The following is a 24,573-nucleotide window of genomic DNA, read 5'->3' as shown; positions in this document are numbered from 1 at the left end:
ATTGTTTCCATTTTTTTTTGTAGTTTTTCTTGCCTCTCTAGGAGGGATAATTGAAAATGAGTCAATGTTACGGTACATTACTAATCGACAAGGATAGATTTTGTTTTGGGAAATTATGTAGACATGAAGACCTTTTGATACTTGAATCAATTACTTAGATAAGTGATTACTTGGGGTAATGTTTATAGTCAGCAGTGATGGTCAGTTCGCAGTGTTCGCCAGCGAACACATGCGGGCTGCCATCTTGACTCAGTCGTCTGGCGATGCACAGGTAAGCCCTTACCTGTGCCTATGCCGGGCGCCGGTCTGAAATCAAATGCGGTCACCAGGAGCAGGCATTTCTGACATCAGCCGCCGGGGGCCTTCATCGGGCTGTTCTCAGAACTGCCTGCTCTCGTTGACCGCATTTGATTTCAGACCGGCTCCCGGCACAGGTAAGGGCTTACCTGTGCATCGCCGGACGGGTGAGTCAAGATGGCAGCCCGCATGTGTTCGCTGGCGAACACTGCAAACTGACCATCACTGATAGTCAGCATCATGTTTTGGACTTTAATTTGTTATGATGTGACAAGATGGGTGTTTTTTTAGCATCAGTGTAAATGGCTTAAAGGGAGGTCACGTAAATTTCAGGAATATAACTACAAGCATCGGCCATCAGTTGTAAAAGCTTTATAACTATAACTATATGTGATCTACGTGTTTATTCCATGTCCAGGAAAAAAAAACTGTGCCCATTGGGCGGGCTTTCCTTTTCAAAGTGACTGCACCCGCTCTTCCCCTCTCCCCTGACATCACAGCGATGCAGGGGAAGAAGTCTTGGGAGGTAACGGGAGGAGCAGACAGCGGGAAGGGCGGCGGGTGCGGGCTCTTCTAAAAGGAAAGCCCACTGGGCACATGGGAGCGTTTTTTCATAGGAATCAAAAGGCTTTTCCTGGACATGGAATAAACACGCAGATGACATAAAGGTTAGGGTTATACAACTCTCTGATGGCCGATGCTTGTAGTTATATTAGTGAAATTTACATGACAGACTCCCTTTAATGGCGTCATAAAGAGAGACTAAAGGGAAGCCATTGAGTATTGACTGTGTGGCCAGATTACTATAGTGTTTACTAATCCTTCGTTTTCTGATCTGATCTAGTCTTTTCTTGATTGACCCCTTTATCCTAGCATCAGTTACCAGGAAATGCCTAGAGGTTGTAGATGGATGCTTCTCCCTCAGTAAATTGCATGCATTAGGGTACGGCCTCAGGTTTCCTAATGCAGTTTTGAAAGCCAAAATCAGGAATGAATTAAAAAAAGAGGTTGCATCTGCCCTTGGGGGGGGGGGGGGGGGGGGGGCTAATTTCGGTATAAATTCGAGAAGATAAGAAAAATCTGCGGCACTCGCCAAACGCAGAGTTTCAACGTATCATCACTTTATTGTGATAACAGGTACATGCTTTTTCAGGGCTGGGGCGAACAAGCCTTTTATTTGAATCAAAAACCGCCTGAGCGGTGTATGGCAGCGACGGCCGTTTCGCACAATGTGTGCTTCTTCCGGCTACCTAGATGGGGGGGGCTAACCTCCGTTCCCTTGAATGGAGCTTAGCCCCACCCAGGCCATTGGTACTAGTCGTGAAGTCACTGGGCCTGAGAAGGCCGTGGTGCTCCTGGAGAGCCGCTGCCTTCTCAAGCAGCTGATCGGCGGGGGTCCCGGATGTCGGAGCCTCGCCGATCAGATGCTGATGATCTATCCAGAGGATAGATCATCCGTTTAAACAAACTGCAGAACCCCTTTAAATGAATTGATGTGCTGCTACTGGTGGGGGAAGGTGGTACTACAAGTGTACATATGCATCTTGTTTAAAACTTTGGCATTAATGCACATGGCCATACAGCACCAAATGAAGCCTATACTGTACTTTCATGTGCCTCCACTATTGTGTGGAATCATATGGAGGATAACTATTGCTGCATTACAGAGGTATTCTCCCCTAGAGGCAGCATATGGCAGTACATTACTTTGCAATATATAACCATAGTGACCCTGAGTGCTGCCTTACAGGGTTCATGTAAGTGTCTCTGCGGTTATTCAGAAGGTCTAAGGTGTGTTTAATATGTTTTCTCCATCGTCTGTTCTTTTTCCATCATTCTGCTTCAGTGGGATAATATTAATTCTTGTCTCATATGAAATCAGCAAGCCCCCTTGATCCCCCCCCACCCCCTACCATGTCGAATATCTGGTTTCTTCTAATAATTATCGCATTATGGGATTATCTTTACTACTGGGATTGATAAAGCAAAATTGAAGCAATATTGTGTCTTAGTCACCGGAATATTCATATTTTCCATTGCTGGACAAAGTTTGACCTTTCGAAACGAAAAAGAAATCAATGTCACATAACTGAAAGCACATGACTTGCATCTGCTCTAATGGAATACTTCTGCGCTCCACTCGCTGCGACCGAGCAGCTTGTTTTACTCAGTTCAGCTACGTTTCAGCTTTTGCCAGAAATGGAATGTTATAAATTCTAGTTTGTAAAGTTTTTAAACATTGGTGGGAATTTATCACCCCCCCCCCCAAGCCAGTTTTCTACAGTAAACACCATTGCGCCTAATCTATCTCTGTAAAAGGGATGTGAAAGGGGTGGAGTGTCGGTGGGCCCATCGCCCCCGGCACATTTATCATTTACACCTGTTTTCGGGTGTAAATGATGGCATAAATCTATGCCTGCTATGTGCTGGCGTAGATTTTAGTTTAGGCGCACGGACGAATGGTGGATGTGCCTAATTTATGACAAGGAGGAGACATCAAACACCAGCGTAAAACACCGGTCCTTTGTAAATTGTCCCTATTGTGTGCAAAGCGTTGAGGGCATTATGCTCTAGATCTGTCTGCTGTCTACACCCATCTATTTATATCTATCTGTCTATCTTTCCATCCATCTATAATCTATCTATCTCATTTCTACAATGGTGTTTGACCACCAACATAGCAGAGCTGAAGCTGTTTTGTACAGAGGAATGGGGTAAATTCCTCCTAGCTGATGTGCAGGACTAATCGAGAGATGTTTAGCTGCAGTTACTGCTGCACATGGGGGGGTGGGGGAGAGGGGGGTCACACCAGATACTGAAAGGAAAGGTTCACATAGCTTTACCACTCACAGACATGAGATATTGGATCATTTTCCTCAATAAATAAATGGCCAAGGCTAATATTTTTGACTCCTTTGTTTGAATCGGTTATCTACTTTTAGGACTTAATCTGTAGTAGTTTTAGGTGAAACTTATACAGAAATATAGAAAGTCCTGAAGGGTTCATAAACTTCCAAGCACTACTGTACCCATCTCAAATCTATCTCTGTCTGTCCATCCATTGGTTAATCCATCCATCCATCCATCTATCCGTTTATTCATCCATAGATAATGTAGGCTTGATGTCTCTAAAGGGGTATTACCTTCTCAGCACCGGGACTTGGCCCTATTTTGAGAACAGGTCCTGTCTCCTAGCTGCTTTGAATGGAGAGATGGCTGTCCATGCACATCCCTCGCCATTCACTTCTTTGGGAGTTCTAAAATAAGCAAGTGCGCTTTTTCCGCTACAGTATATTCGGAGCGCCCATAGAAGTGACTAGAGAGAGCATGTGTAGCCAACTCTCCTTTCTCTTGTAATACTTCGGATTTAATGCGCTGTATGATAAATCGATAATACATCATCTGTCTATGAGCCCATACTGTACTCCCATGTGCCTCCATTCTTGTCAGGAGTCATATGGACCATATATATTGTTGCATTTTACATTGCCGGGGTTTTCTCCCCAACAAACGTGCTGAGTGTAACTTTTTCCTTTTCGTTTGTGTTCTTTTCTTTTAATATAGCATTCTAATTGTGTATAGAATGTCAAAACTGCAGTGATCATGGGTCATTGCTTACAGGGGGTTTCTGGGATTTTCTACTTATAGTCTGTCTGTAGGATAGGCCACCAATGAGTGGTCAGTGGGGGTTTATCCCAAAAGACTCACACCAGTCAGCAGAGTGATAGGACACTGTGGCCCATTATTATGATTATCAGTGGGGGGGGGTCCTACCTCATCCATTCTGCTTTCATAAGCTTTTCCGGTTTCTGAAAGAAAACAAGGTCCAAATGAACTTTTTTCAGCCCTCTGCTCAGTTGTGTGATAATGTGCTATCAATACTGGTGATATGGCATATGACCACAGCAAGCCATCGCGGCCCACCGTGGTGATGCGTCATACATAGTGACTACACCATGGTGGCCACAGTTGACAGCCATGGTCACAAGACATGTCTTCAGGATGGAAAATATGTTGGCGTGCACAAGTGCAAACAGAGGATTGGGAGAAGCGGCGGCACGAGAAATGGCAGGAATCGGTGCAAGACATATACTCAGTGTTATTGCGGGGCATTTATCAAATCTGCTACACCAGTTAGGCCCCTTTCACATGAGCGAGTATTCCGCGCGGGTGCAATGCGTGATGCGAACGCATTGCGCCCGCACAGAATCCGGACCCATTCATTTCAATGGGTCTGTGTACATGAGCGTTGGTTTTCACGCATCACATGTGCGTTACGTGAAAGTCGCAGCATGTTCTATATTCTGCGAGTTTCTTGCAACGCTGGCCCCATAAAAATGAATGGAGTTGCGTGGAAATCACATTCGCAAGCAAGTGTGGATGCGATGCGAATTTTCATGGACGGTTGCTAAGAGATGTTTGTATACCTTCAGTTTTTTATCACGCGTGCAAAGCGCGTCAAATCGCATTGCACTCTCACGATAAAAACGGAACAACTGAACGCGATCGCAAACAAAACTGAATGACGACGTTTGCAAAATCGTGCATTTTTCTCTGAACACATTCGCAACGCATCTGGACCTTATCCGCACACGCTTGTCTGCAAGGGGCCTTATGTGCAGAGATGTTGCGTACAGTATTTTGTGTCAGAATGTAACAGTTTTGTGACTTTTGGTGACCTGCGCCTTCCCACTCCACTTTCAGAAGTGGAATGAGAAGTTTGCCAGTAGGTCGCTTTTAAGTGACATTTCTGAAGAGCAAATTTTTAAAATGTCACAAAAAAGTCACAACTCCAAGCCAGGTAACCCCTAGCCGTAATTTTACTGACATCGGCGCAACAAATCTGTAAAAATGATGCACCACATTCATACATTTGTCACAAGTTAGTGCAGCAACTTAAAAAGAACTATAAATGCACCTACACTGATAAGTTCACCCCATTGTTTTTTTTTTTTGTTTTTGTTTTTTAAATCAGACCCCAGAAAACCTTTTTAAAGAGGATATGGTGTAGAAATGAAAATCAGACATCATATAATACATGACAATCTCTTTCTAACAAAGCTAGAACCAGCCCTGTACCTCACATGGATCCAGAGATCTCCTCAGTCATTGCTCCAATTGTTCTGATAGATTTACTTCAGGCTGTTAGCTCAGGGGGTGTGCCCTTTCTCAGAGGGGAAGTCCTTTCTGCTGCAGCTGGTGGCAGTGGAAGGATGGAACTGAGCATGTGCGACCACCTCAGTAGGTGGACATGCACATAACTGTACAGATTAAACACCAGGGGGCGCCATTATAATGAAGTAAAGAGAATATCTCACAACTGGAGCATTTTTTGTAACAGAAAGTAAATTACAAAACGAACTAGTTTTTCATGCTGAATTATATTAAAATAACATTAAATGGAGACACAACCCCTTAAAATGATGAGTGTACATTTTTCTATCTTCTAACTTGTCATATTCTTTAGTGGCGCGGAGCTCTGAGACCCCCCATCCCCCAATCATCAAAATGAAGGGGCTTCTGGACCTCTACGAAGCACTGTTTTCCCAACATTTTCCTCGACATATATGTATTTTAGCTTCTGTCACCCCACTAAACAGTTTTTTTTTTTTTTTTTGGTTCGTTATAATCCCTATACTGCGATTTTTTTCAAACATACTGTAATTAATCATTTAGGTTCAGCAGATTCTGTTAAAAACGTATTTTTAAAATATGCAAATTACCTTGCTACCAGCAAGTAGGGCGGCAACTTGCTGGTAGCAGCCGCATCCTCCTATCCTAAAGACGCCCCCTCCGCATGTTGATTGACAGGGCCAGCGGACGGGATCGTCCTCTGGCTGGTCCTGTCTGCTATTAAGATCTCGCGCCTGCGCCGTACCTGTCTTCAATCGGCGCAGGCGCACTGAGAGGAGGACGCTCGCTCGGCCGCTCCATCCTCAATGCGCCTGCGCCGATGACGTCATCAAGTACACCCGGAAGAGAAGACGCCGGCATCGCTGGAAGGAGGCGGAGAGTCTGGTGACGTCGCTGGATACTCAAATCAGGTATGTATGTACGTAATAAGCATGCTGCCACAAAAACCACCAACGAAATGGGAATAAATAATTTTATAAAAATGACAGTTATTAACACTATACCACCAACGATTATTAATAATAAATCTCTTCCGGGTGTACTTGATGACGTCATCGGAACAGGCGCATTGAGGATGGAGCGGCCGAGCGAGGGTCCTCCTCTCAGTGTGCCTGCGCCGAATAAATACCGTTACGGCGCAGGCGCGAGATCTTGATAGCAGACAGGACCAGCCAGAGGACGATCCCGTCCGTTGGCCCTGTCAATCAACATGCGGAGGGGGCGTCTTTAGGATAGGAGGATGCGGCTGCTACCAGCAAGTAGCCGCCCTACTTGCTGGTAGCAAGGTAATTTGCATATTTTAAAAATACGTTTTTAACATAATCTACTGAACCGAAATGATTAATTACAGTATGTATGAAAAAATCGCAGTATAGGGATTATAACTAACCAAAAAAAAAAAAAAACTGTTTAGTGGGGTGACAGAAGCCCTTTAATACTCCCTGAGCTGCTGCAGTAAAGAGTTACTAAATACAAGGTACATTCTTTTGACTTTTGTACAGTACTAAAAAAAAAAGCAAACAAAAATCAGTTAATTAGAAAGTTATGGTCACAAGATGACTGCAGCAGTAATTATATTAAAAACACATGCTGTATATCTTCAGGGGGGCTAGCATATAGAATAGTAAGTATATGACACAGTATGGTTGTGGGCCCTTCATGGCTTTATATCTCTTTTTTCACACTAGCGCTAGGCTGCGGTATTTATCCATCCGCTTCTCGGCATGTTTGCCGTGCTGTGGCCGTATATTCTGCCCAGCCCCGTGTGCTGGCGTTACTACGGATCCGGCAGGCTGTTCCCCTGCTGGACAAGCCTAACGTTAGTGTGAAAGAAGCCTTAGGTTTCATGCACACGACCGTATGTGTTTTGCATGTGCATGCCGCCATTTTTTTCAACTGCAAGAATAGGACATGTTCTATATTTTTTGTAGGGCAACATACTGTGTGAACAGCACATGGAGTGTTGTCTGCAATTTTTGCCGCCCGATTGAAATGAATGTGTGCGGATCAGGTGTGGACCGAAAACATAGTCGTGTGCATGAGGCCTTAATGGGTACCTCAGAAATTGGGTAACCTGCATGCTTTGGGTCTTGTTCGCATGTGAATATCTGTGCCTCTCTCTCTTTCCATTTATTTATATGGTTGTTGAGAGAATGGTAAAGCGCGTCACACGTACTGGTCATTAGTAGCAGATTCCACCGCCTTTGATGGCAGGAAGATTGTCATCATCCAATATTGATGTGCTGTCTTCAGGGAACTGGACTTCTTCAGAGACATCTTATACGATAAGGGACTGCGGGCGCTGCCAGAACTTTCTTTATATATAAGATTAGTGTGTATCCTGGACAGGTCACAAATTACAATTGAAAAGAAGCACTTTTAAAGAAAAAAAAAGCTGAAATAATGATGTTGCAGGGCTTGTCCTTCACAGCAGATGGCACAGGTCCTCGGGATTTATTTTCCCTGACGACACCTTGTTCTGCTCTAATCTTTATTTGTGCCTGAGGAATTGCAGATAACCATAGTAACCATGGATTTCTTTTTGGATCTGGTAACTATTCGATATGTTTTTAGACAACGGGTCCACTTGTCTAGGGCAGCACTAGGAAGGGGCAAGAGGGGGGCAGCAGAAGGGCCATGGGCAGGGGCGTAGCTAAAGACTCATGGGCTCTGGTGTTTATGGTTTTCAAATCCCTTTCATAGACTTCATAGATTTAAAGGGGGTTGTCCCACAAATTCATCACCTATCCACATGAGCACAGGAGTCCCTGAGACCCCTGTGTGAATAAGGCGTTACTGCACATACTTGACCACTGTTCCACTGACTTTGAGACTGCCAGAGATAGCCTTGTACTGTACTCAGTAGTCCCATAGAGAATGGGCAGTGGTCACACGTGTGCCGTACCGCTCCACAGGGGACTCGGGGTCCCATGTTCAGATAATCACAGGGGGTCTAAGCAGTTCAACCCACCCCAGCAATTGTATGTTTATTACCTATACAGTGACTAGATGATAAATGTTCATGGACCAAACTCTTTGAATAGTAAAATTCTGTCTTTTTTTAGCCACCACTAGAAGACACTTAGGAGCATATATTATTAAAGGGGTTGTCCCTTTTAAAAAAAAAAAAAAAAAAAGGTTCTCAAGGGCTTCAGAGTAGGTTAAAAAAAATAAAATCATACCACCATCACCAATCTTCAGCTGCTTCCATTCTAACACTAACCAGGGCATCACTGGTCTAGACGAGCAAGGGCCCGGTTCAGTGGGGGATCTGTGGGGTGTTAGTGCTACTTTTATTTTTTTAATCCACTCTGAGCCTTTTGAAACAATAATGTAACTCTGTCTATGCAGGAGATTTGAGCACTGTATTAGAAAATAAAGGCGTTCCACCCACTGTAAAGAGATTCTCATTATCAGGAGTGTTACTATAGATAGGTATTGCTATTACCTTTTAAAGGGGACCTGTCATGTTGAATATGATGTTTGAGCTGCAGGCAGCATGTTATAGAGCAGGAGGAGCTCGGCAGATTGATGTATAGTTTTATGGGGAAAAAAATCTGTATAAGTTGTATTTTATACATTGAAATTCCTGGTTATTCTGAAATTTGACATCAAGGAGGCGGTCCTTTCAGTGATTGACAGCTCTTTATGTATGTACAGTCAGAGTTAAGGCTGTCAATCACTGATAGAACCAGCTTCTCGACTTTAAAGCCCAGAACGAGCAGGAATTTAAATGTATAAATTGCAAGTTATACTGAACCTTTTCCTATAAAATTATGTACAGTGGATATAAAAAGTCTTCACACCCCTGTTAAAATGTCAGGTTTCTGTGCTGTTAAAAAATGAGACAAAGATTGATCATTTCAGAACTTTTTCCGCCTTTTTAATGTGACCTATAAACTGTACAACTCAATTGAAAAACAAACTAGGGAAGAAAAAAAAAACTAAAATAATGTGGTTGCATAAGTGTGCACACCCTCTTATAACTGGGGATGTAGCTGTGTTCAGAATTAAGCAATCACATTCAAAATCATGTTAAATAGGAGTCAGCATACACCTGCCATCATTTAAAGTGCCTCTGATTAACCCCAAATAAAGTTCAGCTGCTCTAGTTTGTCTTTCCTGAAATTTTTGGTCTCATCCCACAACAAAAGCCATGGTCCACAGAGAGCTTCCAAAGCATCAGAGGGATCTTATTGTTAAAAGGTATCGGTCAGGAGAAGGGTAAAAAAGAATTTCCAAGGCATTAGATATACCATGGAACACAGTGAAGACAGTCATCATCAAGTGGAGAAAATATGGCACAACAGTGACATTACCAAGAACTGGACGTCCCTCCAAAATTGATGAAAAGATGAGAAGAAAACTGGTCTGGGAGGCTACCAAGAGGCCTACAGCAACATTAAAGGAGCTGCAGGAATATCTGGCAAGTACTGGCTGTGTGGTACATGTGACAACAATCTCCTGTGTTCTTCATATGTCTGGGTTATGGGGTAGAGTGGCAAGACCAAAGCCTTTTCTTACAATCAAAAACATCCAAGCCAGGCTACATTTTGCAAAAACACATCTGAAGTCTCCCAAAAACATGTGGGAAAAGGTGTTATGGTCTGATGAAACCAAGGTTGAACTTTTTGGCCATAATTCCAAAAGATATGTTTGCCGCAAAAACAACACTGTACATCACCAAAAGGACACCATACCCACAGTGAAGCATGGTGGTGGCAGCATCATGCCAAGGGGCTGTTTTTCTTCAGCTGGAACTGGGGCCTTAGTTAAGCTAGAAGGAATTATGAACAGTTCCAAATACCAGTCAATATTGGCACAAAACCTTCAGGCTTCTGCTAGAAAGCTGAACATGAAGAGGAACCTTATCTTTCAGCATGACAACGACCCAAAGCATACATCCAAATCAACAAAGGAATGGCTTCACCAGAAGAAGATTAAAGTTTTGGAATGGCCCAGCCAGAGCCCAGACCTGAATCTGATTGAAAATCTGTGGGGTGATCTGAAGAGGGCTGTGCACAGGAGATGCCCTCGCAATCTGACAGATTTGGAGTGTTTTTGCAAAGAAGAGTCAAAATGTGCCATGCTGATAGACTCATACCGAAAAAGACTGAGTGCTGTAATAAAATCAAAAGGTGCTTCAACAAAGTATTAGTTTAAGGGTGTGCACACTTATGCAACCATATTTTATTTTACCTAAAAGATTTCAGTTTGTTTTTCAATTGAGTTGTACAGTTTATAGGTCACATTAAAGGTGGAAAAAGTTCTGAAATGATTTATCTTTGTCTAATTTTTTTACATCACTGACATTTTAACAGGGATGTGTAGACTTTTAGATATCCACTGTATATCAATCTGTTCAGCTTTTCCTGCTCTACAACATGGTGCCTGTAGTTTAAATTGCATTAGGGTCTAGGTTTTTTTTTTTGTTTAGTTTTTTTGCCAAAGCAGCACCATTCTTTTCCATAGACTGTGCTCAGTAAATGGGCTTGTTGTAATACAAGACACAGCCAATGGATAGAAGTTGGGTTTTCTGGGACCTAGCAGATCACAAAAGCCCACCATATTTACTGAGCACTCCTGTCAGAGAAAGCTGTGTGGATCCACCTCTTGCTCCTCTTCTGGAAATACAGCTTCTGCCGACATCATGTCCTTTACCAGGCTTTTGCCCAGGGCTACGAATGGAACGTCATTTCAGCTGTGAATGGGGCCAAAACTATTCCTGCATAGACATACTCCTGAATCATGCACAAGGAGACGGATTGGTTCTGGCCCCATCCACAGTGGAAGTGATGTCCTGTATTTTCAGAAGAAGAGCATCACGTGACCAGGTTCCCAGGATCCCAGGAGCCTAATCCATACACCTTTTAGAATGGTAAGTATCTTACAAACATTTTTCTGCAGGTGTGTTCTGCGTAATTAAGGTGGGTTTGTGGGACTCACAGGCAGGGGCAGACTTGACATAGTTTCTACAGGGAAATTTCCCGCTGGATCGATTTTCAGGGGACCCCCAAGCTCTTTTCACTGCCACTGGCTGGGTACGTAATTATCTGATGCTCTCATTGTTAATTAACGTTGGGAGCATCGGGTATTTATATACCTGCCTGGCGGCCGCAAGTGCCCTCCTGAATTTGATTGTATCGCTGTCCTCAGGACGATGATAGAGATTAATACTACTGCAGATCACAAATGGTGCAGAGAGACGGGGCTACTTTATGTTCCCAGTCCACCACTGCCCACCAGTTCCTGGAAAACTTGGTTACTTCTTCCCATGCTCTACTGAGTGTTCAGATGCTATCAGTTCTATGACATTACAGCCTTTTTCCTTTTATTATGCACTCCTGACACAGTTGGCTCAACCTAATCCTAAAACGATCCACAGCTGTTGGTATATCCGGTGCAGCATACATCTGGGACATATCTGGAACTAATAAGATTCACTGATCATGATCATTCAGAAGCTCAATAGCGGAGAATGCAACATACCATTCTGGAGAGCACACCCCTCACAGAACTAAAGCAAGAAGGGAATGCAGCTGCTTGTAATTCAGTGTTTTTGGATACAGTAGCTGATATTTAGATGCCACCAATTTAAAGTTTACCAGGTAAATATTTGGCATCTCAAGTGGTTCTTGATTTGTTTGGTTTGAGGTTAGAACATTGACATCACTAAGTTCTTCTCATAGGCTACTTTCACATATGCGTTTTGAGATCAAGCATAGGATCTCAAAATCTGACCAAAACCGTTCCGTTTTGATTACACATCAGGATGCATGCGTTCCGTTCGGATGCAGTTGTGTGAAATCGAAACAAAACAAACCGGATAGGTCACTAAATACATTGAAAGTCAATGGGTGATGGATCAGTTTTTTAGGATCCTAAAAAATCTGATCTGTCACGATTGACTTACATTGCTTTTACTGACCGATCCGGTTTGGTTTTTTTAGATTTCACACAACCGCATCCTAACGGAACAGATGCAGTTTGATACAGTTTTTTTCCATTTCGATGACCGGACACAAAACCAAATGCTGACGGAACGAAAGGCATCCTGAACAGATCTCTTTCCTTTCAGAATGCATGGGAACAAAACTGGACCATTTTGGCCCGGTTTTGAGATCCTCTGCCAGATCTCAAAACCGGAGTGCCAAAACACATATGTGAAAGTAGCCCTACACTGGCCAAAACCAAGGAATAAACAGAAGCTGATCAACAGTATGCACACAGTCTGATACAAAGTAAAAGGAGATGAACAACCGTTACTTATTATGATCATTCATTCCCCATTCACTCTGCATATTGTCAGTAGCACATCCCTGTTTAGACAACAATCAATCAGCAGGAAAGATGCGATCACCTGACAAGTGAGCATTTTGATAGTTTGTCAGGTGATCCATGGCCCATATACACTTACCAGTTATCTGGAACCAGTGTTCGTGGGAACATTTGTTCCCAATAATTGGCACAGTGTTAAAGTGCCCTAAGACTTTTTAAAGACTTATTCTTAGGAGGACCTCATAGATTCCATTTAGATTGGGGAACTAAGCATGGCAACCATTGGAGAGTATTATTATGGGGTCGCTGTGGCATGAAACTATTTAAGGAAACACCTATGGATTGCAATTAGAGGTATAGCATTTCTTATTGATCCCAATGCATTCCTCTTACCATCTAAAGATGGTCTATTGTTTTGACCATCTATGTTTGTGTAAAGGGTCTCTTGACAATAGGCTTATTACGTGGTATCCCCTTTCTGTGACCCTTAGCAATCAGCTGTAATCTGTGAGGGCACTTGCCCACAAGTGTTCAGTTCCCCTGCAGCACCACCACAGGAGACATTGAGAATGACACCGATCCCAATGGATAGTCAAGGTAATGCACAGCTGTGTCAAGTCCTCCACAACTAGAGACACTCTTTGTGGCCACTCTCTTCTCTGAATACTAGGTAAGGGCCCACAATGTGGAACTTCTTCCCCTCTATTAACTCAGAATTCTCCAATAATGTATTGAAAATGCATTTTCTAAATCATAAAGCCAAAGTTTTCCAGTGGTTGAAGATTCGATTTGGTTTTTAACTAAGAGAAGCACTGTTTCTGGAATAACAAAATAGACAATTTTTTATCCTTTTGATCTCCCCTCTATCTGTCATATAGGGTACATATGCAGCTAAATTTACATCCTGATCTTCCTGGTTCATGAATGGAATGGTAGAAGGCAATGGGTGTGGAGGTTGTAAAGGACAGCAGAAGTGGAAGCCCTTATAGGCACAGTACTGGCTGCCATTAGTGGTTGTCACCTGGCAGCTACTACATGGATAGAATCTTAAAGACTAATTTTAGAGAGAAGTGTCTATGGAGACTGAATGGAAAAAGTTTACAACCTCTGTGGCTTTCCCATTCTTATGAAATATCTGCCAGGCCATTTACCGAGTCACTCTGCTTAGAAATTATATATTTATTGCTGTTATAAACATGGACCAAATCTGGATTCTGACATTCTGCAAATTACATTTCATCGCTGGTTAAATATTTTATTAAATTCCCTGCATATGTTTCCAGGATGTTTCCCTTTACAATATATTTTACAGCCGCACCAGAAATGACATTAAAAATATATTTGACAGCTAAATGGCATAGCACGTTGTGGAGGGGGGAGGTGTGTCCCATTTAAATAGGCCAATTTTCTGGACCCCACAACAAGTTTTCCTATGTATAGTAATTAGGGACTATACTGTATATGGTTTAGGGAGATTTTTCCCATAGGGAACAATCAAATTGCTTTTTAAAAGGGTTGTCCAGCTTAGAACACCCATTCCTATATACATGGAGTTAAAGGGATTTTTTAGGAGTACAATGTTGAGCACCTATAGGATAAGTCATCAATGTCAAATAGGTGGAGGTCCAATTCCCGGCAACTCTGTCGATCAACTGTTTGAAGAGGCTGTGTGGTGAGTGCCGCGGCCTCTCCCTAGGCTGGTGATGTCACGTTTAGCGGTAAGATGCCCTAGGCACAGCTTAGTCCTATTCAAGTGAATAGTCCTGAGCTGCAATACCAAGCACAGCCACTATCCAATATACGGCGCTGAGCTTTTTTTGAGGCCGCAGCGCTCACCTCTTCAAACAGGTGATGGATGAGGGTGTTGGGAGTCAGACACACACTTATCTGATATTGATATCCTTAACAATAGGTCATCAATATTGTACTCCTGGGGAAACCCCTTTAATAGAGTGGATCCTCATTTCTCGTCCAAAGTGGAGAGCAGTTACAAAGAGCATCTCTCTCCCTGGAGGACCTGTCCTGCATTATACAGACATACCACTGATGGGTAACGTGTAATTCTTCATTTATACTCTGGTGGTGCTGCGGGGAAATTGAACACTTACTGACAGGTTTTTTCCAAAAGATTACAGCTAATCACTGGGGTCTCTTCAGGTTTATCGTCCGGGGACCCTTTTAATAACTGCAGGTTGTGTAATTTTCAGAAATATATGTTAGCTGGAATCTGATCAATTACTATGGAGATCTAATTCATTTTTTTCTTGCGTCTGTTTTAATAAATATCCCAGTGTATAGCATTTTATTAATTCGATTGGATGCAATTGAATCCAAAATGGTAGCTAAGGGTCCAGTATATGCCATGTTTGTAACTGCTTAAAAAAAAAAGAAGTTAAATTCACATCAATGGAAAACCCTGAAATGTGAATTCAGTAAGATGACAAGACCAGGAAAAGGGGTGGCTGGGAGAGGTCGCTAAAATGACGCCCATCTTTATCAGTGCAATCCTGGCTGCGATCAGTGTAGCCATAGCTTAAATCTAATAGATAAAGCGGAGTATGTGTGTGTATGTATGTATGTCCGCTAAAGGAATCTGCACCGTCGCATTTACAATTACTAAATTTGGCACACAGATACATCAGGTGTCCGGGAAGGTTTTAGACCAGGTCTCGGCTCTCTAGGACGTACATTCCTGAGATATTCCCCCAAAAAAATGCATTAGCCAATAGAAGCTTGGTCACATGACCCTTATCAGCCAATAGAAGCTCGCAGGCCGTTAGCCTCCACATACACAGTTTTACTCCAGGTTTCCATAACAATCCAGCCATTTTTCCTCACTGCTGTAGGTCAGCTTTAAAGGAAATCTGTCTTATTTCCAGATGTGCCTTTGTTCCAGCAATAGATGTTTTTATCCTCTGAAAATCCACTTTATTTTGTATGCAAATGAGCCAGTAAGGTGCCCAGAGGAGCGTCACTATTGCAGGAAGGAGCCCAGACACGCCCCCTGCCACAATGTGTCCACCCTCAAAAGAGAAACTTAAAACCCCACCCCCAGGTCATGCTAAGCCACGCCCCTGATCCAGTTAGGCCATGCCCCGCCCACTCCTCAGCCGACAAGGATTGTAAAAACGAAGTTAAAATTCAACTTCTGTCAACTGCAGGGCTGGGAGGGACGGTGACTTTCTTCCTGCAGCTCACACTCAGACAGCACAGTGCTGCTGTCTTAGAGTGAGCTGTTCAAAAGGACACGCCCCCGATCCGGTTAGGCCATGCACCCTCCCAGTCCTCAGCCGACAGAGATTGGAAAAAATGAAGTTAAAAATCAACTTCTAGGTCCCACTAAGCCACGCCCTGATCTGGTTAGGCCACGTCCCCTCCCACACCTCAGCCGACAGGGATTGAAAAAATGAAGTTAAAAATCAACTTCTGTCAGCTGCAGGGGTGGGAGGGACGGTGACTTTCTCCCTGCAGCTCACACTCAGACAGCACAGTGCTGCTGTCTGAGTGTGAGCTGTTCAAAAGGACATCCTTGTGTCCGTCCAGACCCTACACCAGATGGAGGACGGAGTTTGAAAGCTGGACTGTCCGGCCTAAAACTGGACCTCTGGCTACCCTAGGGGCAGGCTGCTGTGGAGGTCACTGTTAAGGGCACGGTCTGCTATGGAAGTCAGTGTTAAGGGGCAGATTACTGTAGAGGCCACTGTTAAGGGGACAGGGTGTTGTGGAAATCACTGTTAAGGAGATGGGGTACTGTGGAGGTCACTAATAAAGGGGTGGCCGATGTGGAGGTCACTGTTAAAGGGGTGGGCTGCTGTTGAGGTCACGTTAAGGGGGCGGGATGCTGTGGAGGTCACTGCTAAAGGGGCGGGTGCTGTGGAGGTCTCTGTTAAGGGGGCAGGGAATGGTGGAGGTCACAGTTAAGGGCACGGTCCGCTATAGAGGTCGTGTAAAGGGGAGGGGTGCTGTAGAGGTCACTGTTAAGTGGGTGGGGTGTTGTGGAGGTCGCATTTTAAGGGAACAGAGCTCTGTGGAGATCACTGTTAAGCGGTCGGGTTATTGTGGAAATCACTATTGAGACGGGGTACTGTGGAGGTCACTGTTAATGGGGAGGTCGCTGTGCAGGTCACTATTAAAGGGGCGGGGTACTGTAGATGTCAGTGTTATAGTTGATACTGTCTATCTTTTAACGACACACAAACGTTAAATGAAATATACTCGTGCGAAGTTAGTGCTAGTGTTTTATATTTTCATTGATGATCTGATGATCCAATGTTTTTTGGCACATCAGATCCCAGATATAGAACTTCACGGTATAATGTAAATAGTCCAAGTCCAAGTAATTCTGATTATTTGTGTAGTTGTGTTTCCTGAGGCCTTCCTTGCGTCATACCCAGATCCATATAAATGATCTGGACTTCATTAAATAAACATGGTGTCTCTCCATCTCCTATGGTAATATGGCGGAGCGGCTGTGATTTATAACTCGGGAGAAGGCTCGTCTAGGAGGGGGTTAAACAGTATTGTCACTGGGATGTGATTTGTGAAGGTGGTTTTGAAATGACTATATCTGCACACTACCTGTGATTAGCCGAGGTGTGAAATGAATCCGCAGACTGTCGCACACAATCTGCACAGTCAGATCAGCTCAGCTACAGCTCTCACTGAATTACTGACATTTACTGGCTGCCAATTAACTTTTCATTACAAACTTTTAGTGTCCTAGTCGCAATTTAAAGGGATTGGACACTTTCTGGTTACTGTTGACCAATGTGTTTGTAAGCTGACCATATAAAAGTATATAGTATAGCATTATATGATATATGTGTATATAATATGTTTCATAAGCTATGCCCCCTTGTTTGCCAAGTATTTTATGCTACCCTCACAGAGGTCTTGTTCATAATATGGCTGCTGATGGAGGCTCATATGACCAGGCAAATCATCTATATGTGATGTCTCCTCCATTGAAATACACTGCCCCTGCTCTCTCTGCACCTGCACTGTGGGGAGTAGTGCAGGTGTGGTGCATTTGAATGGAGGAGGCTTAGGATGTGTCTGGTCACATGACCCTCCATCAGCGGCCATCTTGTGGACGGGAACTCCGTCAGCGGCCATCTTGTGGACAGGATCTCCGTCAGCGGCCATCTTGTGGACGGGACCTCTATTAGCAGCCGTCTCTGAGTAGCCAGAAAGTGGCCAGTCCCTTTACTTATGTAATTTTCCTACTTGAAGGATGTATGTGATATTTACAGGGACTGATCCATAATGAAAGCAGCATTGCTGCACCTGTGTCCCACTTCAGTTGCCCTTTGTTGCTATACCTCGCACTGCTGTGGTGCTGTCTTTCTAATCCTGGACAACCCTTATGATAGGTGACATTCAGGGGCAAACCATACTTACAAGGCAAATTCTCCCCTTTCAATAAGGGATGAATAAATCAATTCTAACAAATCGTTTTGTCTCGTCAGCAGGACTGGGGGGGGGGGGGGGGGCTGTCCCCTACGGTGAAAAGCGTCCATCTTCCGCAGTATTGACGGGGCTGGACGTTCTGCTCTGCCCTGCCTGTGCCGCAGCTCCAATTAGCGGAGCAAACACACAGGCTCTGCTTCAGCTGCAACAATGGTGCTCAGAAGCTGAAGTAGAACCTGTGCTCTGGAGCGTGGGGGGAAACCGGAGTATCGGGAGGAAACTCACACAAACATCAGAACATACAAACTCCATGCAGATGTTGTCCTTGGTCAGATTCGAACCTAGGACCCCAGCACTGCAAGGCACCAGTGCTTACCACTGAGCCCTGTATTTCATGCTGAATTATGTTAAAATAACATTTAATGGTGGCAGAACCCCTTTATTTTGCCTACTGCAGTTTCTCTTTGAAGAGGTTGTACAGCCAAAAATATTGATGACTTAGGGTACTTTCACACTAGCGTTTTTCTTTTCCGGCACTGAGTTCCGTCCTAGGAGCTCTATACCGGAAAAGAACTGATCAGGTATATCAGAGATGGCCTTGCGGTTCGCCCGGCGGTCGTTTCGCGGCGAACTTTACGTGTTCACGATTCGCCGAACATGCGAACATATGGAGAAATTTGCGCCAGCCATATTCTTTTACATTATGAAGAACTTTGACCCATGACACATCCATCAGGTGGTACAGGACAGCCAATTGAGACGTTTCAGCACATGGACATACCCCCTACCTTATAAGTAAAACTGATCTGGCTGCCATTTTACATTCAGTGTTTTGCCAGTGTAGGGAGAGGTTGCTGTGTGGAGCAGGGACAGGCTGTTAGGGACACCAAACGCTAGCTAATAGGGCCACAAAAGTCATTTTAAGGACTAGTATAGGTGTGCTATCGATAGGTGTGATACACAGAGGGTATATGCGATATACTTATACTTTTATAATAAATCAAAAACACATAGATCTATATAGTGATCACCTGGAAGTCAGGGGCCTAGGGGCTAGGGGCTTACTAGGGCCATTTTTTTATATAGGGTAAGGTTCCGGACGGGGTCGCTCTTATCAGTGCGGGTGGTCTGTGGATAGGCTATCAGGGCCAGAATAGCACCCCCCTGTAGGGCAATATCAGGGACAGTTCTTTGCCCACCCTGTCCTTCAATACCACATCATCATCTAGCCCAGGGATAGAGGGTTTATGCTTTCCCTCCGGGATTCATGGATGTGCACTGGAACCCCCCGGATTGTGGTAGGACATATGGTTTCTGATTTGGTGCCACCGAGCACCTGATTTAGTGCCGCCGAACACTTGTTATTGCCTACCACATCTATGCTTTTTGCTTAAAGGGGTTCCGCGCTTTGTTTTAATTGATGATCTATCCTCTGGATAGATCATCAGCATCTTACCGGCAGGGGTCTGACACCCGGAACCCCCGCTGATCAGCTGTTTGAGAAGGCAGCGGCGCTTCAGCAGCGCCGCGGCCTTCTCGCTGTTTACCGCTGGCCCAGTGACATCACGACTAGTATCAACTAGCGTGGGCGGGGCTAAGCTCTGTTCACTTGAATGGAGCTTAGCCCCGCCCACGCTAGTTGATACTAGTCGTGACATCACTGGGCCAGCGGTAAACAGTAAGAAGGCTGTGCCGCTGCTGGAGCGCCGCTGCCTTCTCAAACAGCTGATCGGCGGGGGTCCTGGGTGTCGGACCCCCACCGATCCAGAGGATAGATCATCAGTTAAAACAAAGTGCAGAACCCCTTTAACTTTAATAATTTAATTTATTTTCATTTTGAGGGATATCTTTTCCATTCACACGTCCGCAAAATCGGTCCGCATCCGTTCCGCAATTTTGCAGAACTGGTGCAGACCCATTCATGTTCAATGGGGCCGGAATGTGCTGTCCGCACCAGTATTTACGGATCCACATCCACATTTGCGGATCCGCACTTCCGCATCTGTGCTTCCGTTTCCGCAAAAAAATAGAACATGTCCTATTCTTGTCCGCAATTGCAGACAAGATTAGACATTTTCTATTATAGTGCCGGCGATGTGCGGTCCACAAATTGCGGAATGCACATTGCCGGTGTCCGTGTTTTGCGGATCCGCAAAACACTTACGGACGTGTGAATGGACCCTCATAGTAAAATTATTAAAGGTTACGTTTTATCTTTATGTATATTCTAATGGATTGCCTTCCTTGTACAATGTTATAATATACTTTCTATGTTAGAAAGTATATTATAATGCATTTGTATTGTGCGGCAGTTGTGTGCGGTTCTGCTGCGATACTGCAGGTATATAGAGGGACAAGCGTTATTGGAACAAATAATTTCTACTGGTGTGATATACAAGTCACCCCCCAAAAAAACTGATTGAAGCGGGGTGTTATATACCAATATACTTTCTTTATAGAGCATTTGGGTACTGTATAGTGCATTTGCACATGCGCGTAGGTGAAAAATATATTGCCGATATTTCGCATTGAAAAAAATAATTGATGGAGATCGCAAATTCTAAATAATACATCTGGTATGTCACTGTCCATGTTGTGGGACTATTTGTGCACTTCTAGTAATTATTTCTTGGCTGCAAATATGAGCTGAAGGTTTTTCAGGTTCGCCTGCCATTAAAATGAATGGGACCCGCCTAGAACTTGCGGTTCGCGAACATTTGATCGCCTTGCGGATGTTCGTCCATCACTAATCCCCATGCATTCTAAATGGAGAGCAATCTGTTCAGGATGCATCAGGATGTCTTCAGTTCAGTTATTTTGACTGATCAGGCAAAAGAGAAAACCGTAGCATGCTACGGTTTTATCTCCGGCCAAAAAAACGGAAGACTTGCCTGAATGCCGGATCCGGCATTTTTTTTCCATAGGAATGTATTAGTGCCGGATCTGGCATTCAAAATACCGGAATGGCGGATCCGTCCTGCGCAGACCGAAAAAAAGGTGAAAAAAATGCCGGTTCCGTTTTGCTGGATGACACTGGATCCGGCATTTCAATGCATTTTTTTGGACTGATCAGGCATTTTTTTAACTGATCAGGATCCTGATCAGTCTTACTAATGCCATCAGTTGGCATACGGAACTGCTTGCCGGATCACTGCCACAAGTGTGAAAGTAGCCTTATCCTCAGGATAGGTCATCAATATCAGACCTGTGGTTGTCCGACTCCCGCACTAATCAGATATTGATGACCTATCCTCAATTTTGGTGTTGAGCGAATCAAGCTTTGGAGCCTAGATCCAAAGTCAATTCGCTCCAAACTTCAGGTCTCCGTACAGCATTAAAATGTATGGGCTCTGGCAAGGCAAAGTGAGTTATTCCCAAAGTAACTTCGGTCATCGATTTTTTTTAACTTTAAAACCATTTTAAAACATGGATCTGAAGTCGGCTTTGGAACCAACTGGTACCTCGGCACCAAAGCCGACTTCGGATCCATGTTTTAAAATGGTTTTAAAGTTTAAAAGTCAAATCCCGAAATTATTAACCGAAGTCTGTGAGACTTCGGGAATAACGAATTTGCCTCTCCGGAGCCCATACATTTGAATGCTGTGCAGAGAAGGATCTCCGTACAGCATTCAAACAAAATTTTGACCAAAGCGACTTAGGATCTATGATCCGACGCTCACTTTGCTCAAAACTAATCAAAATGACTGGCTGCACAAGCCCTTTAATTCCTGTTATGATTTTGAGCATTCATTAGGCACCCATGATGCATCATTTTTAGCTGCTTTAGTAACTTTTTCCCATTGTGGGGATGCTCCTACTTTTAGGTGGAATTTTTTATTTATTTTTTATTTTTTATTTTTTCCCCGCTGTGAATGTGAGCCTCTGCCAACTCTGGTGGGGAACTGCCAACGGCTCTGAATACATTTGAGGCTTCACTAATACAACATTAGATATACAACCATGTTTTACTAATACTGTACAGGTCCTTAGACTCATGCACAGTGTTATGACTAGGGCAGGGCCTAAGGGGGTGGAGCATGCATTCAGATGACTGTTTCATTGGTGCTCTTTGAACCTGTGTCATGCTCCACCCCCTTGTGCCCCCCGTAATTTAGATTTTATTTACCATTATTTTTATGCTTTGATTTTCCTTTGCTTTTAGGTGTTACAATGAAATTAATGGATGAAGTGGCCGGGATTGTAGCCGCTCGACACTGTAAAACAAATATCGTTACCGCCTCAGTGGACGCCATTAACTTTCATCGCAAGATTCAAAAAGGTTTGTCAACTTTTTCTTACAGTTGTGTTGGTGATGGCTCCAGTAACCAATATTAACCTCAGTATTCAGGTCTTGGCCCACTCATGTAGATATTCTATAAGTATAGTTCCAGGGGCCCGTGAAGATCCACAGAAAAAAACGGAAAAAATGGATTTGATGCAATATTTTTTACATCTAGGTTAAAGGGGTTGTCCAGGTTCAGCTCCCTGTTTTCACCTAGACAGCCCCTCTGATATGAGCATTTCATGCTCCGATACTCTCCTTTGCACTGTGCTGAATCGCGCAGAGCAAAGGCTTTTTTTTAGAGAATCAGTGACGTGCTGGGATCTCCATGGGTAAAGCTAGGCAGAGGCTTCCGCCCAGCAATGAGCCCGGTGATGTTACGGGCGCTAATGGGCAAGGGCAGTGCTAAAGCCTGCCCATCAGTGCTGGTGAGGTCACCGGCAACACTGCTAGGTGGAAGCCACTGCTTAGCAGTGTAATAATATAAACAACAAAGCCCTGCGCAGAGCAAGGAAGAGCATCAGAGCATGAAATGTTCCAATGCTCATGTCAGAGGGACTGCCTGGGTGAAAATGGGGATATGTCCGGGTTCACCTCTGAATCTCAGCCATACATGGTTAAGATCAGAACACCCATCTTATGCATCGGGCAAGATGGCCAGAGTTCCTAAAACAGCTGAGTAACTTTTCATAATTCTGGCCACCACAACCGTCTCATAAGACCGGTATTCTGATCTCGGCCTTTAGTGTCTGAGATTGGAAAATCCCTATCAGGATGATGCTAATATTGATTGGGCCTTTTATGATGACATTAGTTACCAGTCAGATCATTGATGTTTCTACATTGCAGTAGGAAATATCAGACACAATTAGATTGTTTTGCTGGGGACAACACTTCTTGGCACTAGGTGGTATCCACTATAGAAGCCATCAACATCAGATCAGTGGGGGTCTGACTCTTGCCAATGCGCTGATTGAAGCAACCCCCTCAGTGAGTGCTGCACCCCTTCATTGTTTAGCAGACACAGCGCTGTACTTTTCATAGTGGCTTTACCTGGCATTGCAGATCAGTTCCCTTCACTTCAATGGAAGAGTCAACATAAGTGGGCGCTTCGATCAGCTGATTAGCAGGAGTACCATGAGTCGGACCCCACTGATCTGGTACTGATATCCTATCCTAATTATAGGCAATCAATATTCCAGTCCTGGAAAATCCCCCCAAATGATAAAAGTGTGGATGTCTGCAACTCAATATATACCATTTTTACATGAAACTAATTAATAAATCCATCAGCGGACCAGTGTCCTTTTTTTTGGAAATTTTTGTATTGCTGGTTGAATGGAAGCCGGTCTTATATGTAAATGACCAGACTTACTATTGGTTTTACTGGCAGTCCTACCATTTGATCGGTATGGTTATACTGTAAAAGTGGCCATACACAAAAGATTAAAGTTGGCCGGCATGGCAGATTTTGCCATTCCATCAGACTGTCGTTTGAAAAACTAGTGCCAAAAATTGAATCCACCATGCTGGAAAACAGCCGTCCATGAACCAAAACTGCATGTTGATGGCATGATCCACTGAATTTAGCCAATCACTTGCCATTGTGCTCAAATACCAGGTAGTCAGATTTGATAAAAAACTGACTCCCCATTCGGCCAGTTACTGGTGGGATCGTATGGATGACTGATCGGCAGCAGTGCGGCCGGTCATTATCTTGTGTATGGCCAGCTTTAGAGTCCATGCTGAGTACAGTTCTGTTTTATGGCACTGTAGGCAGTCTGTATGCCGCCATATTGTATCTCTCCCTGGAAACAATAGAAAAAATGCGTATAGCAGCACAACGAAAAAATAAAGCCTTCTCTTGTGGTGGTGCCAGCCGTGTTGGGAGCCAGTCAGAAGTTCCCCCTTGGATGCGTCATATAGAAGAAACCGCAGCACTCTCCTGTCTTCAATTCTGTGGAATTTATTTCACCAGCAAAAAATGCGACGTTTCGACCGCAATGGTCTTTCTCAAGCAACATACAGAGTGGATAGTAACAGACATATATACCCATTCAACCCCTCCCAGTTTATAAACCACAATCAGAGTGATTTTGCATATTTGCAGTAGAATGGCATTTTTGGAGCCTAATTAACATGGCCATATAAATGGACACTCTCTGTGGTAGTAA

General features: G+C 43.9%; 1 protein-coding gene across 4 annotated transcripts in view; it reads left to right on the top strand.

The window, feature by feature from the left end:
* ACOT7 (acyl-CoA thioesterase 7) overlaps positions 1-24,573 on the top strand; it is a 223,866-nt gene that overhangs the window by 149,896 nt on the left and 49,397 nt on the right. For all 4 annotated transcript variants that reach the window (XM_040429650.1, XM_040429665.1, XM_040429658.1 and 1 more), the window contains one exon: positions 22,280-22,396. In XM_040429650.1, coding sequence (XP_040285584.1) covers positions 22,280-22,396 — 117 coding nt within the window. The remainder of the gene's footprint in view (positions 1-22,279; positions 22,397-24,573) is intronic.

This window comes from Bufo bufo, chromosome 1 (assembly GCF_905171765.1).
Source record: "Bufo bufo chromosome 1, aBufBuf1.1, whole genome shotgun sequence".
Classification (NCBI taxonomy): domain Eukaryota; kingdom Metazoa; phylum Chordata; class Amphibia; order Anura; family Bufonidae; genus Bufo; species Bufo bufo.
Note: the sequence above shows the minus strand (reverse complement) of the source record. Positions and strands in the feature narration are given on the sequence as shown.